Source organism: Rhinoderma darwinii, chromosome 1 (assembly GCF_050947455.1).
Source record: "Rhinoderma darwinii isolate aRhiDar2 chromosome 1, aRhiDar2.hap1, whole genome shotgun sequence".
NCBI classification, from domain to species: domain Eukaryota; kingdom Metazoa; phylum Chordata; class Amphibia; order Anura; family Rhinodermatidae; genus Rhinoderma; species Rhinoderma darwinii.
Window position 1 is genome coordinate 261,728,683 of NC_134687.1, and position 25,783 is coordinate 261,754,465.

Consider the following 25,783-nt stretch of genomic DNA (forward strand, 5'->3'; position numbering starts at 1 on the left):
ATGCCACCTCTGACCTACGCATTTCATCATGTAATCTCTCATCCTCCGCCCTGGTTGCTGTTTTGTGCCTACTAATTGCTTGCATAAACAAGCCTCTCAAATATGCCTTCATTGCATCCCAAACATAGGGAACAGAAGAGCCACAATTAATTTGAAAGTAATCCTCTATCCTCCGGGCAATGAATCCTTGCCCATCAAAGACAGCCAGAACGGATTCAGCTTCCACATTCGCAGGCCCTGGGAACCCTGATTATTAACATCAACCGTGACCCTAAGGAGAGAGTTGTCAGATAACGTTCTAGGGAGATACTCCACCTGACTAAGGGCAACATACATTCAGTCCCCAAGGCCAAATCTATCCTGGGTAGAGAAAAGTGGATGAACAGCATGAGAAGTACCTTTCACGAGGGTGTTTTAATCTCCACATATCCAGTAATCCCAATTCTTGTTTCAGTGTACCAAACGGAGTCTGGGCCTCCCCGTCACTCCTGTCCCCATCTCTACATTCATCCCAGTAGGAGTCAAGAATATTATTAAAATCCCCAAGAAGCAAAAAGGTATCCCAGGTTTATCCGCCACAAAAGACATGGCCTTCAGTAATACGCCATTAGAAATAGGAGGAGGTATGTATATAGATATTATGAACATTTTTGAGTATATGGTACATAACACACAGATATATCGACCTTCTGCATCCACCTCCATGTCTAAGCAATTGAATGGAATTTGTTTGTGAACTAATAAACTAACTCCCCTAGAATATACTGAGAACGTGGAGTGACAGCTAAAGCCAACCCATCTCCTCTGTAGCTGCTGTAATCCATCAAATGTGTCTCTTGTAGACACAATCGCTGGCTGGTGCTTGCCAATATATTGAAAAATGGCCTGACGCTTCGTGGAGTCAGCCAAACCCCAGATATTCCAACTAATAAAGCTAACTCCATTATCATATTCAAAATATGACATATTTAGCCTGTCATTTCTAATCTTTAACTGGTTCCCGACCGCTGGCTGTGTTTTTACGGCCAGCGGTCAGGGTCCTTAAAACTCGAGCCATAGACTTTTTACGGCTCGGATTTTAACTTGCTGCCCGCGCAATCGGGCAGCTGAATGTCGGGTCTCCGGCTGTCAGTGACTGCCGGGGACCCTGAGGAGAAGATAGAAGCAGCTTTCGCTGCTTCTGTCTTCTCCGATGTCTTTTTACACAGCGCTCAATGAACGCTGTGTATAGGAATAGAGACAGCAGCAGCGGCGCTGTCTCTATTCCTCCCGGTGATCATGCGACTGGTCACATGATCGCCGGGTGCCGTTACTGACAGACTGCTGCTGGGTCTTACAAGACCCAGCACAGCCCTATTAGTGACAATCGTCACTATGAGGGGGCTGATTTCCCCTGTAACTAATATAGACATGTAACATATTAAAATTTACGGTAGACAAATAAAAGGTCTATTTTAGGGTAAAACTATGTTATTACCCAAAACAAATAGCTGAAACGTAAAAAAGCGTATTTTTTTACTATTATTTTCAAACTTTATAAATACAAATTCTAAAATAGCAAAAAAGGTGTGTATAAAAACGATTAAAAAAAAAAAAGAAACCTGCATTGTCTACGGGAAAAAAAAAACATCGCAAAAATCACGTAGTTAGCCCAACAAATAAAAAAGTTATAGCCATTTACCTAATACGTGCTAAAAATAGCTAAACTGTGTCTGGTCCTGAAGGCTCAAAATAGCCCGGTCCTGACTTGGTTAAGCAAGGATGTACGTCTCTTTTACACACATATAATCCAATTGTGTGCCAACTTTATCCCCAGAACCCCCCCAAAAAAAAAAAACACATATAAAACATAGTAAACCTCTCTCTCCGAGAGACTGGGCGTTGAAATTCCTACTAGTGCAATGTATAGAACCACAGAAAGATTGGTCGTATGCTCTACACATTCTGTCTAAACGTATATCCTGCATTTCAACATAATATACTTGCTAGGCATAAAGCTCATAAGTGCTGCCTGAGTGACCAGTAAGTAGCAGCAGGTCAGGTCACATACTCACTACTTTGCGTAACATTAATCAGAGTACAAGTCCCAGAATACATGACCTGCAGGCTAAAACATATGAACCATATTTCAGGGTGTCTTGACACGCAGTTGCCTCTCATGTCGATCAAGCCATTGCATGGCCATGTGCGGATTTTCAAAAAAATGAGTTCCTCCTAGAGCTGCAACAAGCAACTTCGCTGGGTACAGCCATAGAATACGCCACTTGCAAATTTCTCAGCCGTTTGACATCTTGAAAACGCACTCTTTTACGCTGAACTTCTGCTGAGTAATCCGGGAAGATGGACTTTCCCGCCAGACATTCTCGCGCTTTTTATAGAATGATATCCCGATCTTTATAGTGCAGTAACTTGGCCAATATAGGCCTTGGAGGGTGCCCAGGTGGTAAAGGGCGAGTCGGCACACGATGAGCTCGTTCAATAGCAAATAATGGGGCGAAGGTGTCTTCCCCAAAAGTGCGCAACCATTTCTCCATATATTCTGTGCAATTCAAGCCTTCTGATTTTTCCGGTATACCAATCAGTTTGAAATTATTACGACGTAACCTATTTTCTAGGTCGTCCGTTTTGTTAAACAAAGCCACAATATCTTGAGTCGACTTTTTAGGGTCTTTCATGATAGTAAACAGATCTTCCAGGTCTGTGACCCGCCCCTCCACTTCACCAAGTCGCTCATTAACTTTTTGCATATCATGCCTAATAATGGCAATATCTTCCTTCATGGCACCCACCTTCAAATTCAAAGTAGACAGCGTAGACTTGCAGTAGTTGATAGCCAAAAAGACATCTCGTAGTGTGGGCTCAGCTCCCGCCATTGATTGCTGCGCAGGGAGCGGCTCCACCCTCAATACACCAGCTGGCTCATCAGAAGCTCGGGAGGCCATAACACTCACTGATTCCCCATCTGAGGTATTGGGATCGGAAATATGCAGCTTCACATTGCTCCTCACCCTAGACTCATCGGCAGTACGGGCAAAGCGCTCCAGCCTGTCCGCAATCGTGACCACCGGCTCCACGTGTTGATCAGCCAGCATTTCCTCCGCGGCACCATCTTGTGAGGCTCAGCAGGCCTCAGAGAATCTTGCCTTGCTTCTGGTCATATTTTTGCACCACCAACCCGCAATCACCACAGCAAGCGAGGATCTCAGGTAATACAGCAGTTCAGGTAAGTATATGTCACCTCAGGCAAAGTAGTCGGATATTTTTCAGGAGTTCTTGCAGGAGCTCAGAAACGTGCGACTCTACATGCTCAGCAAGCCACGCCTCCAAACAGCCGTTTACTTCCACATATATGGCTTCGCCATAGCCTCGAGAACCCTTTTAACAATTTTTGGGATGAGTCTTCCCAGTGGCATAAGCTGGGCACGACATACTTGCCACTGAATTGGCAATTCTGGGTAAAAAAAAAAATTACAATTTTTACTTTGCACCATACGCAGCGCATTTATTTATGGAAAAGACCTGTGGGGTGAAAATGCTCACTACACCCCTTAATAAATGCCTTGAGCGGTGTAGTTTCCCAAATGGGGTAACTTTTGGGGGGTTTCCACTGTTTTGGTACCACAAGAGCTCTTCAAAGCGGACATGGTGCCTAAAATATATTCTAATAGAAAGGAGTGTCCAAAATACACTAGGTGCTCCTTTGCTTCTGAGGACGGTGTTTCAGTCCATAAGCACACTAGGGCCACATGTGGGATATTTCCTAAAACTGCAGAACCTGGGCCATAAATATGGAGTTGCGTTTCTCTTGTAAAACTTTGTGTTACAAAAAAAAAAAAAAAAAAAAAATTATTAAAAATTAATTTCTGCAACAAAAAATTACATTTGTACATTTCACCTCTAGTTTGGTTTAATTCCTGTGAAACGTCTAAAGGGTTAAGAAACTTTCTAAATGCTGTTTTTTATACTTTGAGGGGTGGAGTTTTTAAAATGGGGTGACTTTTTGGAGGTTTTCAAATATCTAAGGCCCTAAAAGCCACTTCCCAACTGAACTGGCCCATGTAAAAATAGCCTTTTGAAATTCTTGAAAATGTGAGAAATTGCTGCTAAAGTTCTAAAGAGGCTCTGTCATCACATTATAAGTGCCCTATCTTGTACATGATGGGATCAGTGCTGTAATGTAGATTACAGCATTGTTTTTTATTTAGAAAAACGATCATTTTTGACGGAGTTATGACCTATATTAGCTTTATGCTAATGAGTTTCTCAATGGACAACTGGGCATGTTTTACTTTTTGGCCAAGTGGGCGTTGTACAGAGGAGTGTATGACGCTGACCAATCAGCGTCATACACTTCTGTCCATTCATTTACACTGCACATAGCGATATAGCTATAATTGCTATGTGCAGCCACATAAAGACACTACAACATTACTGCAGTCTCCTGACAGTGAATATACATTACCTCCAGCCAGGATGTGATGTGTATTCAGAATCCTGTCACTTCTCTGCACGTCTCTGTGATTTAATGGACCACCAACGATGCAAGTTTCGGATATTTTATTTGGTAAAATTAAAAAAAAACAAACATAATTATGGTGTACCTGATTCTAGGAGGATTTTTTTTTCCCCTATGAAGCAATTTGTTTCCACCCCATGAGGGTTTTTCCTTTCTCTGGATTAAACCAGCAGGATTATAGGTTGGACTTGGAGCGGTCTCTTTTTTCAAGCTTTGTGTATGTTCACACGCTTACTAAAAACGTCTGAAAAAGGGAAAACGGCTCCTGATTGTCAGCTGTGTTTTTCACAGTTTTTTTTTATGCCCGTTTTGGGAGCTGTTTTTCTATAGTCAATGAAAAACTGCTCCAAAAATGGGTCAAGATGTGACATGCACTTTTTGACATGCATTTGAAAAACGGCAGCGTAAAAGAACAGCCCGTCTGAACAGAACGCCGTATTTCCCATTGAAATCAATGGGCAGATGTTAGGTGTTCGGCTTTCGTCCGTTTACTGTCCAAAAAACGGCTGAAAATAAGCCGTGTGAACATACCGTTAAAGGGGTTCTCCCTATTAGGGACATTTATGACAGCCGCAGCATATACCATATAGATGCATATATAGCGAATATGCTACGCTGCTTCCTTAACTGCCATTCAATTCTATGGGAGTTACGGAAACTGCTTCTTACATGGTCAGAAATAATCTTGGTCAGAAACTGCTTCTTATAATGTCAGCAGGAAGTAGGGATGCACGGTGCATCGAAACTTCGATACTGTTTCGATACTGTGCATCCCTAAACGGTTCGATACCGCCATTTCCTCCACAGCTCAGTATAGTAATACATGAATGTATGGGAGCGCGGCTGCGGCTGTGTAATTCATGTGTAATTCAGCCACAGCCCCGCTCCTGAGTCATGATAAGTTCGCGCTGTCAGGATGATGTGATGTGGCCGGCGCTGCACTAATGAGCGGCGGCACTGAAGACAGAACATTAGTGCAGCACTTCCTGTCAGGAGCGGGGCAATGGCTGTATTACACATCCGCAGCCCCGCTCTATAACGGCGGAAATCAGAGAAACCTCTCCTCTCCGCAGCATTCAGGGGAATAACGGCGATCACAGCGGACTGCAGCATTCAGGAGAAAATGAGAAGGGGGGGGGGGGGATGTCCCTGAATCGCATCACAGGGAATTCCTGTGACGCGATCGAGGGCCATACCATATATGGGCAGACAGCCCAGGGTCTATTGAAGGACCCCAGGGCTGTCTTACCATATTTCTTTTTGTTAGGGCATACGGAGTTATGTCCTAACAACTGCCTGTGTGCTATCTGTACAGAGGCTAATGTACTGGCACATATCTGATATATGTCAGTACATTAAAGTTTAAAAATAAAAGTAAAAACAAAGTATTGTTAAAATTAAAAAAAAAAAATACACATTCACCTTTTTTACAATAAACATAAAAATAAGTCTCAATACTTAAAATATTCACATATTCAGTAATGGCGCACACAACAATTTTTTTGCATCATTTAGGATGTGTACGCTGAAAAAAAATGAACTAAACACTGCTTTCATTCACTTATTAATGTGAGGCACGAGGTGCGATGAATTTAACCTCCATGTTCCTCACATTAATAGTAATTAACCCCATCATGTACCTCGCACATTAACCCATTATCACTGAGAAACATGATGGGATTAATTACTATTAATGTGAGGCGCGTTCAAAATTCATCACACGTCGCGTCTCACATCAGAAAACGGAAGAAATTTTTTTTTTATTACTGTTGGCAAAAGTATCGAAATGGTTATCGAAATACTAAACGAAGTATCGGTATCGAAGTCCAAATTCTGGTATCGTGACATCCCTAGCAGGAAGACAAAAAAAAAAAAAGGTAGAACGGGGTTTAGGGGGCCCCCGTTATAGAGATAGATGCGGGTCCCAGAGGTGAGACCCGCATGTCCCTGATGGGAAAACCCTTTAACTATGTAACTTCTGACAAGTAATGACAGCAGTCAAAAAAAAAAAAGAAAAAGCGCAACGCTTGGAAGCCCACCAGCCCTGTTATCATCCAGTCATAGATGAGGGTCTCAGCATTCAGTCCAACACTAAATCCTCATGCACACGACCATGCCCGTTATCAAAGCCCACGATTGCAGGCCACAGCCTGCATTTTTGGGCCGTTCTCCCATACAAAGTATGGGAGCACAGTCCGTAAAAAGCAGAAGATAGGACAAGTTCTATCTTTTGCGGTACACTTCTATGGCACGGACATCCATCCGTAGCGATACGGAAAAGTGTCCGCGGCCAATAGAAGTGAATGTGTCCGTAATTTCGGCCCGCAATTACAGAGAATATTTACGGTCGTGTGCATGGGGCCTAATACTATGGGACTTCTTTATCACTAAAACAAAACAAAATACCGTCCTTGTGTCAATTCCTTATGTCAATAGTAACCAACTACGTTCCAGCTTTCAAGAGAATTTTAACCTGTTAATGACCAGGTCTGAAAGGGCATTAATGACAGATACAGCCTCCTCAATAGAAAATTAAAAAGTATGAGGCTTTGTTTTTTTGGAGCAGAATTTTTTTTGGGCACAATTTGGGGGTATACAAATTACTATGTCATTACGAGCGATTTTCAGCATTTTGTTGCACTGTTCAGGTTTCTCATTAAATAACCCGATAAAATTCCTCAGGTTATTACCGTCATGTGGATACGGAAGTGCCTGTTCAAATCAGCATCTGGTTCTGTTTGGGGTTTTGCTGAATGCAAACTATAGCTTCCGTTTGCATTACTATTGATTTTAATGGTAACGCTTCAGTTTATACATGACCTGGTCTCCGTTGTAAGGCCGGATTCACATATAGCGTAAATACTGCAGAAAATCCGCAGCATTATACAGTAACAAAGTGGTTGAGATTTGAACAAATCTCATCCACACGCTGCGTAAACTATAAACTGAAAAACCGCTCAGAAATTAAACTTGCGGTGCGTATTTTTTGGATCTGCAGCATATCAATTGTATTTGGATAATCGCTGCTTTTTTGTTGCGGACTTTCCCCATTGAATTTAATAAGGGGATGGTAAAGCCCACAACAAATAGTAGATGTGATTTTTTTAAGCGGAATCACAGCTTTTCCGCCGCAAAAAAGCAACTAAAAAAAAAAAAAAAAAAAAAAAAAAAACTTTTATTCTTACCCAGAATTCTGTGCTTCTTCATTCAGGCCAGCCTCCTGGTATGACGTTTCATCCTATGTAACCGCTGCAGCCAATCACAGGCTGAATTGGTCACATGGGTTGAAACCTCATCCCAGGAGGCCGGGTTGCAGGACAGCAGAGGGACGTGTCGCTATGGCTACGGGCAAGTAATATTCTTTTTTTTTTAACGTGCAGTTTTCCACAGCAGACATGTTGGCCAAGAAAGTGCACCACAATTCGGTGCCGCTTTTCGGCCGTAATTCCCTGCAGCGACCAGGGCCTATACGCTGTGTCTTCACGCAGCGTATCCGCCCTGTGTGGACACTCCCTTATAGCGACGCTTTCTTCTGCGCTCATCCCGGCCATCCTCCTGTGATTGGTTGCAGCAGTCACGTGGGATGAAACGTCATCCCAGGAGGCCGGGAATCACAGAACAAAAAGCAAGCATCGCTATGAAAATGGCTGGGCTGTAAGTATAAGCTTTTTCTTTCATGTTACACACACAAAAAAAAAAAAAAAAAAAAAAAAGGGTTTTTTCTGAGTTGTGATTTTTGCCGCAGCATCACAGCTTTGTTATTTATTGGTGGTTTGACCCCACTCCCCCATTGAATTCAATTATTAAAACCCGCAACAGCAAAAAAAAGCGCACCACACGTCAATTTATTAATGTTTTTTCGGCTGATGTTTTATGCAGCGTGTGGATGAGATTTGTTCCGCAAATAAATTTGAGGAAAACACAGTTTTTACTCTACGTGTGAACATACTCTCACTATGACACAGGCTGCTTTTAGGCCACACTAAATGTTGCCCTAACAGCAGGCTTAGGCCTCATGCACACGACCGTATTTTTGTCCACCCGTAAATACGGGTCCGGTGTCACCCGTATTCCACCCGTATTTACGGGCACGTTTTTGGCTGCAAAATTGCACTACACTAATCGGCAGCCCTTCTCTCTATCAGTGCAGGATAGAGAAGGGACAGCCCTTTCCGTAATAAAAAGAAGAAATTCATACTTACCCGGCCGTTGTCTTGGTGACGCGTCCCTCTCTTGACATCCAGTCCGACCTCCCTGGATGACGCGGCAGTCCATGTGACCGCTGCAGCCAGTGATTGGCCTGTGATTGGCTGCAGCGGTCACATGGGCTGTAACGTCATCCCAGGAGGCCGGACTGGCGGAAGAAGCAGGGAGTTCTGGGTAAGTATGAATGTCTTTTTTTTACAGCTTTATCTATATTGTGATCGGAAGTCACTGTTCAGGGTGCTGAAACAGTTACTGCCGATAGTTTAACTCTTTCAGCACCCTGGACAGTGACTGACGTCGCCTAGCAACGCTCCCGTAATTACGGGTGCACACACGTAGTCACCCGTAATTACGGGAGCCCCATAGACTTCTATGGGCTGCCCGTGCCGTAATTACGGCCTGAAATAGGACATGTTCTATCTTTTTCAACGGCATGGGCACCTTACCGTAAGCATACGGGGAGGTACACGTGGCCAATAGAAGTCTATGGGCCCGTAATTACGGGAGTTTTTACGGTCATGTACATGGGGCCTTACTGAACACACAGCCCTTAGGTCCTTTCAAGGTCTCCAGGACTGACTGCAGTGAGGTTCCCAAGTCTCCGGGAAACCTGGTGATGCAACTGAAGAGGAGTCCCCTTTGGTCATGCCACAAATCACAAACCCCAGTAATCAGAGGGTAAAATTATTGGGATCTTAAAAAAAAAATTAGCGTTCATTACTCTGTTCTACAGCGACACAAAGACATCACTGTAGACGGAGGACCTGTACCACCTGCCGACAAAAGACCAAGGCGGTCATTAATGAGTTAGGCAAAAATTAAAGCTAAGCTCCATATGATTAGTGTGAACAACTAGGCCAGTTTTTCAGTTTGTAGGTCTCTATGACAAGATACATAGTTGTGCTTAAAGGAACAGTGTCACCCAAAAAAATTTTTTTATATCAGTTTGATGTTAGTGTTTTATTAAAAACTTTTATATTTGTGTGTTTGTGTTTTACTTTTTTACTTTTTCTTCCCTATGGGGGCTGCCATTTTTTTTTCCATTTCTGTATGTGTCGATTAACGACACATACAGACATGGAATACGGCAGCTACAGTTCCATAGTGAATGCGAACGGGGCCCGTTCCATCCACTATAGTGTACGCCGTCTGTGTGGGAACGGCGCATGCGCCGCCCCCACACCGTCCAAGTTGAACTGTGCGCCGTCCGGAACCATTTTCCTGTGGACCGGAAGTCGCGGCCGGACAGTAAGATTACTACTTACGGTCGCGGCTTCCGGACTTGTGGACTTGGAGCAGCAGCAGCAGACGGAGCGGACGGACCGGAGGGAGCGGCGGCGACAGGAGCAGGTAAGTTATTTCTATGTATGTTCGTGTTTCAGTGTGTGTTTACTACTGTATGGCGACACAGCGTAGGAGGTTTGACCGTTCAATCCCCTCGTTTCTCCCGGCACTAGCCAGGATAAAGGAGGGGGGGATTCTGAGAGCTCACTAGAGCGAGTGAGTTTTTTCCAATTTTGCAGCATAAAGCAATGTGGTTGCTTTACTACATGCAATGCTGCAATTTTGGGAATTTCTCCATCTAGTGAGCAGCACTGGGAAATATTATAGATTAGAATCTAATTTATAATATTTCCTGACTCGTGAAAAAATAAAAAAAATTAGAACAATGTTTAATCACCTACACACTAATTGTTTAACTAAAAAAAAAAAATTTTTTGCTAGCAACACATTCCCTTTAACCCCTTCACGACCACCCCACGTAGATTAACGGGTTGCAAAGCTGGTCGTTGTGCCTGCAGCCCGTTAATCCACGTGTGCTCCTAACAGAGCACACAGACGCTCCCCGCAGCCCGGCATCTCCCAGTACAGGCTGCTACTAGAAGCCTTAGTACTGGGGGAAAACATCGGGTCGGATCACAGCGGTGATCCGAACCGATTAACCCCTTAATTGCGGCAGTCAATAGTGACCGCCGCATTTAAGTTCTTATAGCAACATCGGCACCCCGCTACGCGATTGCGGGGGCCGATTGTTGCGGGGGGCGATTGCTATGACAAACGGAAGCCTAAGGGTATGTGCACACACACTAATTACGTCCGTAATTGACGGACGTATTTCGGCCGCAAGTAGTGGACCGAACACAGTGCAGGGAGCCGGGCTCCTAGCATCATACTTACGTACGATGCTAGGAGTCCCTGCCTCTCCGTGGAACTACTGTCCCGTACTGAAAACATGATTACAGTACGGGACAGTTGTCCTGCAGAGAGGCAGGGACTCCTAGCATCGTATATAACTATGATGCTAGCAGCCCGGCTCCCTGCACTGTGTTCGGTCCGGTACTTGCGGCCGAAATACGTCCGTCAATTACGGACGTAATTAGTGTGTGTGCACATACCCTAACAAAGGCTTCCTATCTGCCATTACGTTAGCCGATTAGGCCCCGCCCGGAGGCGGAGCCTGATCGGCTTGCTGTCAGTGAACAACTGACAGTTCTAATACATTGCACTACATGGGTAGTGCAATGTATTAGATCATCAAACAAACAGTTGGACCTTCAAGTCCCCTAGTGGGACTAAAGAAAAGTGTAAAAAAACAATAAAAGTTTCAAATAATAACACAAAACACAATCGCCCTTTTTCCTTTATCAAGTCATTTATTATTGAAAAAAAATAATAAAGCCATACATATTTGGTATCGCTGCGACCGTAACGACCTTAACTATAAAAATATTATGTTATTTATCCCGCACAGTGAACGCCGTAAAAAAAAACTAAAAAATACTGACATAATTACTCTTTTTTGGTCACTTTGTCTTCCAAAAATTGAAATAAAAAGTGATCAAAAATTCGCATGTACCCAAAAATGGTACCTATAAAAAATATAACTCGTCTCGCTAAAAATAAGCCCTCATACAGCTCAGTCAACGAAAAAATTAAAACCGTTATGGCTCTCACAACATGGCGACAGAAAAAATCCATTCTCTTTACAAAGGTTATTTTATTGTGCAAAAAGTTGTAAAACATAAAAAAAGTTCTATAAATTTGGTATCACCGGAATCGGACTGACCCGCAGAATAAAGGTAACGTGTAATTTATAACGCGTGGTGAATGCTGTATAAAAAGAATTTAAAAAATGATGTCAGAATTGCTGTTTTTTGGTCACCTTGCCTCCCAAAAAAAAAAAGGATAACATGTGATCAAAAAGTTGCATGTACCCCAAAATGGTACCAATAAAAGCTACAGCTTGTCCCGCAAAAAAAACAGCCCTCATACCACTACGTCTATGAAAAAATAAAATTAGTTAAGGCTGCAATAAGCCAGGAAATAAAAATATGCAGTTGTGCCAGCCCGAGGGAAACATTTCTTCTGTTTCAAGTGGCGAATTATCAAGGCCCCTAAAATTAGGGAACCAGGAAGGGGAGGGCCCAAACATATCTGCTGAAAGCGAGGGTGCCCGTATTATACCAGGACAACACTTCTCAGCAAAATTCCTCAAACTGCAAAGGTGCGGAGTGTGGACCAAAAGGGGGATAAGAAAGGACACAGTTTATCAGTGCGACAACGGCCTGTGAAGAAAGGATTGTGTCACAGCGTAAAAAACACATCTATGGATTATTTTATTGTTTTTGTTTACCCCATTATTATACCACCTGACTATGCCCCTTATATACTCCGCCCGGGTTACATGTACCCCCACATTATAAACGGAAACACCAGTAAGACTCAATACAAGACTACTACAAGCAAAATCCACACTCCAAAAGCCAAATGGCGCTACCTCCCTTCTGAACCCTACAGTGTGCCCAAACAGCAGTTTACTTCCACATATATGGCATCGCCATACCCAGGAGAACCCTTTTAACAATTTTTGGGGTGTGTGTCTCCAGTGGCACAAGCTGGGCGCCACATATTGGCATATCTATAGAAAAAAAATCCCATTTTCACTCTGCAACATCGAGTGCACACCAATTTCTGCCAATCACCTGTGAATACCTTGAGGGGTGTAGTTTCCAAAATGGGGTCACTTCTGGGGGGGATCCACTGTTTTGGTCCCACAGGGACTTTGCAAATGCGACATAGCGCCCAGAAACCAATCCAGCAAAATCTGTACTCCAAAAGCCAAAATGGCGCTCCTTCCCTTCTGAGCCCTACTGTGTGCCCAAACAGCAGTTTATGACCACATATGTGGTATTGTCATACACAGGAGAAGTTGCTTTACAAGTGTTGGGGTGCTTTTTTTCATTTATTTTTTGAGAAAATTAAACATTTTCAGCTAAAACTACGTCTTATTGGAGAAAAAGGATTTTTTTTATTTTCACTGCCCAATTCTAATAAAATCTATGAAACACCTGTGGGGTCAAAATGCTCACTACACCCCTAGATGAATTCCTCAAGGGGTGTAGTTTTGTGAATGGAATCACTTTTGGGGAGTTTCCACTGTACTGACACCTTAGCAGCTTTGCAGTAGTGACATGGTGTCAAGAAACCAATCCAGCAAAATCTGTGCTTCAAAAGCCAAATGGCGCTCCTTCTCTTCAGATCCTTGCCGTGTGCCCAAACAGCAGTTTATGACCACAAATGGGGTATTGCCGTACTCCAGAGAAGTTGCTTTACAAATGTTGGGGTTCTTTTATTCCTTTATTTGTTGAGAAAAGGAAAAATTTGGAGCTAAAACTACGTCTTATTGGAAAAAAAGTATTTTTTTTTTATCTTCACTGCCCAATTCTAATAAAATCTATGAAACCCCTTTGGGTTCAAAATGCTCACTACACCCCTAGATGGATTCTTCAAGGGGTGTAGTTTCCTAAATGGAGTCACTTTTTTGGTGTTTTCACTGTTTTGGTCCCTTAGGGGCTTTGCAAATGCGACGTGGTCTCCGCAAACCATTCCTGCTCAATTTGAGCTGCAAAAACCAAATGTCGCTCTTTCCCTTCTAAGCCCTGCCGTGTGTCCAAACAGCCGTTTATTACCACATGTGGGGTATTGTTTTACTCGGGAGAAATTGCTTTACAAATGTAGTGGTGCATTTTCTCCTTTTAGCCCTTGTGGAAATTAGAAAAAATTAGCTAAACCTACATTTTCTTTGAAAGAATGTCGATTTTCATTTTCACGGCCTACTTCCAATAATTTCTCCAAAAAACCTGCGGGGTCAAAATGCTCACTATACCCCTAGATAATTTCCTCAAGGGGTATAGTTTCCGAAATGGGGTCACTTTTGGGGGATTTCCACTGTTTTGGCGCCGCAAGAGCCTTTCAGACCCGACATGGTGCCTAAAATATTTTCTAATAAAAAAGGAGGCCCCAAAATCCTCTAGGTGTTCCTTTGTTTCTGAGGCCTGTGCTGCAGTCAATAAGTGCACTAGGGCCACATGTGGGGTATTTCTAAAAACTGCAGAATCTGGGCAATAGATATGGAGTTGCGTTTCTCTGGTAAAACTTTGTGTTACAAAAAAAATAGATGAAAAATTAATTTCTGCAAAAAAAAAAAAGAAATTTGAAAATTTCACATCTACTTTGCCTTAATTCCTGTGAAACATCTAAAGGGTTAAGAAACTTTCTAAATGCTGTTTTGAATACTTTGAGGGGTGAAGTTTTTAAAATGGGGTGACTTAGAGGGTTTCTAATATAAAGGCCCTAAAATCCACTTCATAACTGAACTGGCCCCTGTAAAAATAGCCTTTTGAAATTTTCTTGAAAATGTGAGAAATTGCTGGTAAAGTTCTATGCCTTGTGATGTCATAGAAAAATTAAAGGATGTTCAAAAAACAATGCCAATCAAAAGTTGACATGTGGGGGATGTTAATTAGCAACAATTTTGTGTGGTATTACCATCTGTCTTACAAGCAGATACATATAAATTTTGAAAAATGCTAATTTTTGCAATTTTGCGCTATATTTTGGTGTTTTTCACAATTAAATACTTAATGTATCGAGCAAATTTTGCCAGTAACATAAAGTCCAATGTATCACGAGAAAACAATCTCAGAATCGCTTGGATAGGTAAAACCATTCCGAAGTTATTACCACATAAAGTGAAACATGTCAGATTTGAAAAAATTGGCTGCGTCCTGAAGGCCAAAACAGGCTGTGTCCTGAAGTGGTTAAAGAGAACCTTTCACCTCCCCATACATGTGCAGCACGTAATGGGGAGGGCTGCCCAAACCCTGGGGCACTTTACAATTTTTTTTCTACCTCCCTCCGTTATTTAGATATCAGTGCTGTTATATCTGGCGCCCGATATTTAAATAACCCCCTGAACAGTCAACAGGGCATGTTACTATGGCTGTGACACTGTCCAATCAGATATGGACAGTGCCACAGCAAGAGAGCAGAGAAAGTGCACGCTCTCTCTCTTCAGCTTTGAAGATCACTCTTTTCACTCGAACTAGCAAGGGGGCGTTACACTGCTATGGACAGTGTAAGAGCTGTGGAGAGGAGAGCGCTCTCTCATCTCCAGCTCTTGTATTGTCTGCCGAACTGGCAATGGGGCGTGTCACTGCTACGGACAGTGTAAGAGCTGGGGAGAGGAGACCGCGCTCTCATCTCTTCAGCTCGTGAGAGATCAGTCTTGTATTGTCTGCTGAACTAGCAAGGGGGACACTGCTACGGACAGTGTAAGGCCTCATTCACACGACAGGGTCCGAGTGTAGGCCGGGAAAATCTGTCATTTTTGGCCGATTTCCCCGACCGGTTTGCATCCGTTTCGATTCCGTTCCGGGCCGTGTTGCCGTTTTTACCAGCCGATTTGGACCCGATTTGCATCAGTTTTTTTCCCTGACCGTTTTTTAATCGGATGAATTTCATTTGTTTTTTTTTTAGTCAACCCACTATAAACACACCCAGTAAGGTCACATGATTGCCAGTCAACCTTTTTCACTTGCTTACAGAGTATAGAGAGCTTTGTCTGATCCCTCAGCTGCATTTCATTGGATAGGATTCAATAGGATATGAATGACCTTTACAGTGGAATGAACACACATTCCATAGCAACAGATGCCTAATTAAACTACACATAGATACTGTTCATTGAAGGGTCTATCAAGCACAGGAATTTCCAAAAAAGTCTGTTTATATGGAGTTTGTGTTTATTTCCTCCTCACCTCCATCTGTTCATGCATTGTCTACCAAGCATTAAAAAAATCATTATGCCCTTTTTTATATTATCTTCACATTACTAATAATGTTCATTCTTTTACTTCATTAGTTTTCAACATTCTTTTGTATGTCCCCCTGGACAGAGTGCTTGATGTCTCTGTTCATATCTGGATGGGGACATCAGGGGCAACTCCTGAAGTGGAATCTCCATGTGGCCGGTGATTCCACTTCAGGAGTTTCCCCTGATGTCACTGTCCATATATGGACAGAGACTTCAAGCACTCTGTCCAGGAGCGGAATCTCCGAACACACGGGGATTCCGCTCCTTCAGGGAGCTAAAGTGGGGCTAGCACATAGAGAAGGGACCTCTCTACAGCAGTAGCAGCCGCTAGTGGCGCCATCGGCCATGCATACAGCGCTTCTTCTGAATAGGATACACTCTGCTCTGTGAGGAGGAGGAGAGAGTGCGCGAGCGACGGTAGACCCGGCCATCACTCGGGACACATTCCGGTGATGGCCGTGTATTACCCGGCCCCATAGACTTCTATGGGAGCCGGGCGGCCAGGTACCCGGCCGAAAATAGGGCATGTCCCATTTTTTGACGGCCGGTATTCCCGGCCCGTCAAAAAAAAAAACGGTCGTGTGAATAGCCCCATTAGGGGTCTATTGTTCCTAATGCAGCCGGGTGACGGACGATTTATGAACGGCCGTCACCCGGCCGGGAAACCCTGTCGTGTGAATTCCGCCTAAGAGCTGGGAGAGGAGACCACGCTCTCATCTCTTCAGCTCTTGTGAGAGATCAGTCTTGTATTATCTGCTGAACTGGCAAGGGGGCGTGTCTCTGCTGCGGACAGTGTAAGAGCTGGAGAGAGCTTTCACTGTCCATAGCAGTGACACGCCCCCTTGCCAGTTCGGCAGAAGACTAATCTTGAAAGCTGAAGAGTGAGAGAGAGTGTGCTCTCTCTCTCTGTCTGTAACACTGTCCATATCGGATTGGACAGTGTCACAGACATAGTAACACGCCCCCTTGCCTGTTCAGGGGGTTATTTAAATATCGGGCGCCAAATATAACGGCACCGATATCTAAATAACAGCGGGCGGGCAGCCCTCCCCATTACATGCTGCACATGTATGGGGAGGTGAAAGGTTCTCTTTAAAAAAAAAAAAAAAAAATAATACTTTTTGGATTTTTAAAAAACTTCTTAAAGGACAGGTGTCGCGGAAATTTATTTTTTTTAAATTAGCTTTTAGTGTGTTATTAAAATACATTTTGTGTGTTTGTGTTTTACTTTTTTCCTCTCTTTTACTTCACTATGGGGGCTGCCATTTTTTTTTTTTCATCTCTGTATGTGTCGATTAACGACACATACAGAGATGGAATACGGCACATACATCACCATAGAGAATGCGAACGGGAGCCGTTCCCACACAGATGGCGTACACCATAGTGAATGGAACGGCGCATGCGCCGCTCCCACACAGTCCAAAAGGAAGGTCTTCGGCCGAGACACATCCGGCGCCATTTTCATGCGGACCGGAAGCCGTGGCCGGACAGCAAGATGACTACTTCTGGACGCGGCTTCCGGACACGTGTTCAGAAGCAAGGACTAGGAGCTGAGGGAGCGGACGCAGCGCTGGCGGCAGGAGCAGGTAAGTTATGTTTGTTTGTGTTTTACTGTGTGATTACCACTGTATGTAAGCCTACTACACTGTGCATTCGCTCAAAAAATGGCAGCACACAGTGTAGGAGGTTTGAAGATTCAACCCCCTCCTTTCTCCTGGCACTAGCCAGGAGAAAGGAGGGGGGATTCTGTGAGCTCACTAGAGTGTGTGTGTCTACACCAAATTTGCAGCATAAAGCAATGAGGTTGCTTTACCACATTGCAATGCTGCAATTTTGGGAATTGCTCCCTCTAGTGACCAGCACATGGAAATGTTATAAATTAGAATCTAATTTCTAATATTTCCTGACTTGTGAAAAAATTAAAACAATGTCTAATCATTTATATACTAAATGTTAACAAAAAATAATAATTTTCTAGCGACACATTCCCTTTAAGTTAGAAATTTGCAGCCTTAAAGGGATTATCCAGGAATACATTTTATTTATATTTTAAATGAATGGGACATATATAGTTAGCTTTGTAATACAACGTCTATTTACCTGTGGCAGCGTTACTTAGCTCTGTTTAGCGGTCACATGACAGTAAATTTTTTATTTCCTGTGAAGCTGCGTTTCTTTGCTCAGCCAGCACTTCTGTCTATTCAGAGGCACTGTGCGTCATCAACTACATCAACAGACAGGGGGGCCACGCGGATGTTTCATGAGCTCTGCCTCTGGTCCCGCTGCCTGTAAACGTAGTTGATGATGCGGCGTGCCCCTGAATATCTGAAGTGCTGGCTGATCAAAGACATGGAGCGTCGTCTCTGCTAGTACACGCCCGCTCCTATTATCTCGTCGTCCACGCCTCCTCCTCCTCCACACTTGTATTTTCCGCACTGCCTGGCCACCTTGTCTCCACTACAACGCCCCCTCCTTCGCTTATCTCGACTACCAGGCCCCCTTCTCTTTGTTCACCGCACCAGACTTCTCTTGCTGCATCCAAATCCCGCCTTCTATCGCTACTGGTCAATTTTTTATCTATTAGCCCAGGTGTCTCAAACACACAGGGTCGCCCCTGACATCACTGTCCATATTCAGTATGGACAATGATGTCAGGGGCTTCCCCGAAGTCCCAGAGTAGAGCCTATACTAGCACTCTGCTCTGGGACTGCGACTCTGGGGGAGCCCCTGACATCCCCTTCCATATATGGAAAGTGATGTCAGGAGCTTCCCCAGAGCCCCAGGCAGAGGGCTAGTATAGGCTCTGCTCCAGGACTCTGGGGAATCACCTGACATCTACCAGTATTGTATATCTGTAAAAATATATATAATATATATATATATATATATATATATATATATATATACACACTAATTTTTTTTTTGCTATGAGTAGAATTTGGCCGGCCTGCTAGCAAGTGTTGCAGTTTCTTGCAGCGGACATTCCGGTCGAAAAGCTGCACACAGTTTGGTGCGGTTTTTCATCCGGAAATCCCTGCGGCGCACAGGGCGGATGCGTTGCGTGCTTTTACAAGGCGTATCCGCCCCGTGTGCACTCAGCCTAATATAGGAGCTCTTGGAACAGATCCAGCAGCAGGTGTCGAAGACGTGCTGACTGGACTGTGTGTAACAAGATGTCTCACATAGGTGGAGTGAGCAGACTTACATTTATTAGGCTGTGAAACAGGTGGGGGAGGGAGCTGGGTACCTGGAATTAGACCGAATATAGAGGGGAGTGGCATTATGCAAATAGCTGAGTTGCTGTGAATGAAGTGGGGGTGCAAGCAGTCTCCTCAGATGCATCAAGGGATCATGGGTATGGTGGGAGCAGTGACTATTGAGATCAAACAAACTGGTTGGAAGGGGTTTTTAGGGAAGGCAAATCAAGGCTGGGGATACTTTAGAAAAATAAATAAAAAATTCCTGGCCAACACCTACGAGGATCTATACTTTTGGGATGGATTCGGTAACTATCTTGTGATTTACTTCATAGGGTTGTCCTAGGTAGATTGTGTAAGGAGGACTTCACAATAAGGATGCACCGAAACTTCGATACTGTGCACCCCCAAATGGTTCGATACCGTTGTCATGTATTTCGATGCTAAGCTGTGCCCTTGCACAGCTCACTATAGTAACACATGAATGTATGAGAGCGGGGTAACACAGCCAGTGCCCCGCTCCTGAGTCCTGACAAGTGTGCGCCATCAGGATGATGTGATGCGGCCAGCGCTGAACTAATGATTGCCAGCAATGAAGACAGAAAATGGCGGGCGCACTGCAAAACACCCTTATGTTCTGTCCTCAGTGCCTGTGCCGCCGCTCAGTAGTGCAGCGCCGGCCGCATAACCTCATGCTGACCACGCGCGCACTTAATATCAGGGAGCGGGGCCATGGCTGTATTACAGAGCCACAGCCCCGCTCTATAATGGCGGAGATCAGAGAAACCTCTCATCTCCGCCGCTATTCCCCTGAATGCTGCGATCAAAGCGGACTGCAGCATTCAGAAGGAAAGTGAGGAGAGGGGGGGGATGCCCCTTGGATCGCTTAAAGGGAAGGTGTCACGGGGAAAAAATTTTTTATATGTTATTGCTTTTAGTATGTTATTAAATACATTTTATTTATTTTTGTTTTACTTCTCTATGGGGGCTGCCATTTTTTTTTCATCTCTGTATGTGTCGATTAACGACACATATAGAGATAAAATACGGCACATACATCCCCATAGAGAATGCGAATGGGAGCCGTTCCATTCACTATAGCGCAGTAAGATGACTTCCGTCCATATGTTCAGGACTAGGAGCGGAGGGAGAAGGGGGGGGTGTGTGTGTGTGTGTGTGTGTGTGTGTGTGTGTGTGTGTGTGTGTGTGTGTGTGTGTGTGTGTGTGTGTGTGTGTGTGTGTATCTAATCCACTGTGCATTCGCTTCAAAAATGGCAGCACACAGTGTAGGAGGTTTGAACATTCAACCCCCTCCTTTCTCCTGGCACTAGCCAGGATAAAGGAGGGGGGATTGTGTGAGGACACTAGAGCGAGTGTGTCTTCTCCAATTTTGCAGCATAAAGCAATGAGGTTGCTTTACCACATGCCAATGCTGCAATTTTGGGAATTGCTCCCACTAGTGACCAGCACATGGAAATGTTATAAGTTAGAATCTAATTTATAATAATATTTACGGAATTGTGAAAAAATTAAAAAAAATTAGAAGAATGTGTAATCATTTTTATACTAACAGTTTAACTAAAATAAAAATAATTTTTTTTTCCCTTTAACAGGAATATGACGCGATCGAGGGCCATACCATATATGGCCAGACAGCCCAGGGTCCATTGAAGGACCCCAGGGCTGTCTGACCATATTTCCTGTTAGGACATACCTAAGTATGCCCTAACAACTGCCTGTGTACTTTCCGTACACAGGCTAATGTACTGGCAAATATCTGATGTATGCCAGTATATTAAAATGTAAAAGTTAAAACAAAGTAATATTAAATTTTAAAAAAAATACACCGCTTATTTTGTTTGTTGAAAAAAAAAAAAAAAAGTAATACATAAAATCTACACATATTGGCGTGGCCGTAACAACCTGTATAACAATTTTTTGCGTAATTTATGATGTGTACACTGAAAAAAAACAACTTTTCACTTAACGTAAGGCACGAGGTGTGGTGAATTTAACCTTCATGTGCCTCACATTAATAGTAATTAACCCCATCATGTACCTTACATATTAACCCATTATGACTGAGAAACATGATGGGGTTAATTACTATTAATGTGAGGCACGTGGAGGTTAAATTCATCATCAAACCACGCGCCTCACGTCAGAAAACGGAACTGTTTTTTTTTTATTACTGTTGGCAAAGTATCGTTTTGGTATCGAAATCGCAATGCTACACAAAATAGCGTTATCGAAGTCCAAATTCTGGTATCGTTACATCCATAGTTCACATTTGCGTTGTATAAGCACTCTGATCTGTTCTTAGATCAGAACAGCCGTTAAAAATCCCATTGAAATGGATTTTTTTTTACGGATGTAAAAGTGCAGAGTACAGGACTTTATCAATAGTGTTAATGTGAAATGGACACAAACTGATATTAGTTTACATCCGTTATTTTGATACCGTCTGCGGATCTAAAAACGGATCGGATTATATAACGCAAGTGTGAATTTAGCCTCCTAATACATGGTTGAATCTGCAAATGCAGGAGCTTTACTTTATAGCAGCTCTGGTTTATAGAGTGGGGTCTTGAGGGGAGCCTAATAGGACTTATGGAATGAGGCGGTCTAGAAAAGACCATTACCTAAATTTGAATATATAATTTACAAGTAATCTACCACCAAGAAAAAAAATAAAGTGAGTTTAAAAAGAACAAATGTGGGTTTGTTGCTCATAACTCAAGTTCAGCTTTTATTCTCTAACCTGTACAAGAAAAATTAAAGCTAGACCCTTATTGGGCTCTATGGGCAGCACACGTCATACATTTGATAGTAAGTTGTTTGAACAAAATATTGAAACATGATTTATCATAACACTTCCTCAGAAGACACGGCGTGATACATCCGGTTATTTACACAATGTTACAAAAGAAAAACTCCTGACAGGTTGGCATGATTTTCGAAGCAAACAGAGAAAAGACTGACAAAGGAAAAGAAAAGCACCTTCGAAAACCAGAGCGGACAAATATAAACCTATTTACCTCAGCACGAAGTGTAATCCTAATAAATTTGCCTATTTTATAACTTTACAAAAAATTAAAACCCCGATTTATTGGCGCTGGATATAAGGAAAGGACGAGATAGAGGCCAAGCATTTTTTTTCCCCATAGAATAACACACTTCGGAGCACAGGTTGGACACTCAAATTACCGGTCAAACGCTGCTTCATTTTCTCGTCTGTTCCCGCTTCTCCTCTGCCAGGCATCTCGACAACGAACCGTTCAGGAAAAGGCTTGTAAGCTCCCTATCCCCTCTTCCCCTCAGAGCTCTCCCTTCCGGCCGCTTGTCCCCGCGCGTTTCTACTTGGCGGGAAGTTTTCAGCTAGAGAACTTCCCCTGATGCTGTCCAATCCTACTAATAGTCACGTGGTAATCGACTTCTTTCCACTACCAATGACTAGGCGCTTAGCATAAACCTGCACCCGTATTGGTGACAGCGCTGTCCTTTCTTATTGGCTGTTCTCGCGGCGGAATCCTCTCATAGACCATAGAAGACATTTTGGTGTATTTGTCCCATTGTAATTTCTGGGTGACATCTGTCGTGAATCTGCGCAGTGTTGGAGATGACACCACAAGCCTGTGATATTACACTGGGTATGAGGGCCGCATTCAAACGGTAATCTCAATTTGTCATTCGCTTCAGTGTGCTGGCCTTATTCACCTGAAAACAGCTACTGCTGCCCCAGAGCCTGTTGATTCATGGTACCCACAGGGAAATATTTGATGCGCACAAAAGTCTGCCCGGTACTAATTAAAAAACGTCAATATCACCCTCCTTGGGATAATCCAGTAGCTGTACCCCAGCCATTTTTCATTTTAGTTTTTTCCTCTCCACTTTCCCAAAGCCGTAACCTTATTTTTTCCTCGACATATCGTATTAGGGCTTGTTTTTTACTGGACGGGATGACGTTTTTAATGGCGCAATTTAAAGTGTACCTATACTTTCAAAAAAACTTGTGACATGTCAGAAGTTTTGATCGGTGGGGGTCTGAGCATTGAGACCCCTCTCGATCGCGAAAACGTAGCGGCACAAGTGCTCTGGTGAGTGCTGTACTGCTCAGTTTCTGCTCAGCTTTCCTCAGAAAGCCAAGCGAGCAGTGTATGAACTAATAGACTATTTATTGAGCCCCTACGCCTCTCACTCGGCTTTCTGAGGAAAGCTGAGCAGAAACTAAGCGGCACAGCGCTCACCTTAGCGCTACTGCCACTTTGTTTTAGTGATCTCAGTGCTCGGACCCCCACCGATCAAAACTTCTGACGTGTCAGTTGTCAATTTTTTTTGAAGGTATAGGCAGGGCTGGCCCTAGGAGAGATGGCGCCCTGTGCGAAATGATCTTTCGGCACCTCACCCCATCATTAAAAAAAAAATGCCCCATAAAAAATTAAGCCCCTTTATTGTGCAGTATAATAATAATATTTAATACTATATTACAACCCCTTCAAGGACACAGTATTTTGTCCTCTAATTGTACCCACAGTATTATGCCATCTGTAGCACCCCTACACAGTATAATGTCCGCTTAGTGGCCCCCACACAGTATAGTGCCCCCCTGTAGATTTTGCCATATAGCCTCCCTGTTGATAGTGGCATAATCCCCCACCTCCTTTTTGTAGATCGTGCCATACAGCCCCCCCCCCCCCACATCCCCCTTGTAGACAGTGCCAAACAGCCCCCCACCTCCCCCTTGTAGACAGTGGCATACAGTCCCCCACCTCCCCCTTGTAGACAGTGCCCCCAAACAAAAACAAAAATTGTACTCACCTAGGCCCGTTCCCATGACGAACTGAGCTGCTCCATGATGGGATCCTGTAGCCTAGTACAGAGTTTCCCAACCTTTTCGGACTCAAGGCAGCACTGGAAAAATACAATTTCCTCAGGGCACCCTTACCAAAATTGTTTCGATGCTTATTATGAAACAGAAAAAGGGAGACGGCGCTCCTCTAAGGTGATATCGTATGGATAATAAAGATGTTGAATTGAAAGGTGAATAGGAATGAACTCACCTGATTTAGTTGTGCAGGATCGTCAGCACAACTTCACTTTGTTGCTCGTCAGGTGTTTAAACACCTTCGGTCTCGTTCACACTGTGCTGGCCTCTGGAGCAGACCCACGGTTGATTTCTTCAGCACTGGAGCCTCTTTCTCGTGGTCTTGTATAATGAAGGAAAAAAGAAAAAATGCTCCTTGTATCGGGCGCTCTCGTGTGAATGATTCACTGAAGATACTAATTCCACACGGTCATGGATAGTATTAAACTGATTTATTGGAGAACATATAAAAACATAAAAAGGGGTTGCTGCAACGCGTTTCAATCTCGTACTGAGGTCTTCATCAGGCAAGCATTTTTTATTTTTTCCTTCAAAATTGTTCCGAGAAAGACAGAAAACGGCTAAGAACAAGCACTACACTAGTAGGGTACGTTCACCCGGTAGAGTGCGCCACACAGCCCCCTGTAGTGAGTGCCGCACAGCCCCCTGGTTGGTAGTGCCACACAGCCCCCTGGTTGGTAGTGCCACACTGCCCACAGCCCCCTTGTAGGTACTGCAAGGACTACGAAATGACCCTGATAGCTGGCGGGCAATAGACATTCAAAAAAGGACAACTGTGCAGGAGCACACAAAATACCCAGCTTTCCCGGCTATCAAATAAATGTGTGGAAATAAACTAAGATATAACTTTTATTTAGTCTCGCTAAAAGCATTAATCCTTTTAGCTAGATTAAATAAAAGTTATATCCTAGTTTATTTCCACACATTTATATGATAGCCTGGAAAGCTGGGTATTTTGTGTGCTCCTGCACAGTTGTCCATATTTGTAGGTAGTGCCACACAGCCCCCTTGTAGATAGCAACCCCCCCCCCCCCCCACCCCTTCCAGTATAGATAGCGCTACTGTAGCTCCCTGAAGGAGCAGAATCCCCATGTGGCCGGGGATTCCTCTCCTGGAGCGCTCCTTGATGTCTCTGTCCATATATGTGGACAGAGACATCAAGGAGCGCTCCAGGAGCGGAATCCCTGGCCACATGGGGATTACGCTCCTTCAGGGAGCTACAGTGGCGCTAGTAGATAGCAGAGCAGGGAGATACCTCCCTGCTCTGCTATAGTGACATCGCTACTGCTATAGCAGCCTCAGCGGCTGCTAGCGGCTCCACTGCCCTCATTCCCGTTGTCGCCGCTAGCAGCCGCTATTGCTGCTACAGCGGTAGCGACGGCCACTAAGTGAAGAAGCGCCTGGGCGGAAAGGCGACTGCCTAAGGCCGGCCCTGGGTGCAGTTAGCGAGTGGCACCTGACCCGCTGGTAGTTGCAACGGCGCGGGGATACACACACCCGCTGGTGCCCCTCTTGCAGTGTGGCGGCTGGCGCCCTGTGCGATCGCACTGGTCAAACGTATCTAAGGCCGGCCATGGGTATAGGTACACTTTAAAGGCTATGTAAACCTTTGATAGGCTTTTTTTTTTTAAATAAACAGGTCAGTCAGTTTGTTTGTTGTAACTTATTAATTAGTCTTTGTTTACTTTTTTCGATACAGCTGCTATGTATTCTCTACAGTGGCGTAACTACTGCTATAGCATCCGTAGCGGCTGCTACGGGGCCCGCAGCATGAGGGGGCCCGTGCCAACCGCCGGTACGGGCCCCCCCTCCCATGGCCG

The 25,783-nt window shown here is 43.9% G+C and overlaps 1 protein-coding gene across 4 annotated transcripts in view; it reads right to left on the reverse strand.

The window, feature by feature from the left end:
• CHAF1A (chromatin assembly factor 1 subunit A) overlaps window positions 1-22,476 on the reverse strand; it is a 292,690-nt gene extending 270,214 nt beyond the window's left edge. For 2 of the 4 annotated variants that reach the window (XM_075863800.1, XM_075863783.1), the window contains exon 1: window positions 22,286-22,475. In XM_075863800.1, the coding sequence (XP_075719915.1) occupies window positions 22,286-22,340 (55 nt within the window). In that variant the 5' untranslated portion in view covers window positions 22,341-22,475. Of the gene's footprint in view, window positions 1-22,285 lie in introns of all 4 variants that reach the window. The other 2 variants (XM_075863788.1, XM_075863793.1) reach the window with 2 other exon arrangements.
• Between the last annotated feature and the right edge of the window lie 3,307 nt (window positions 22,477-25,783).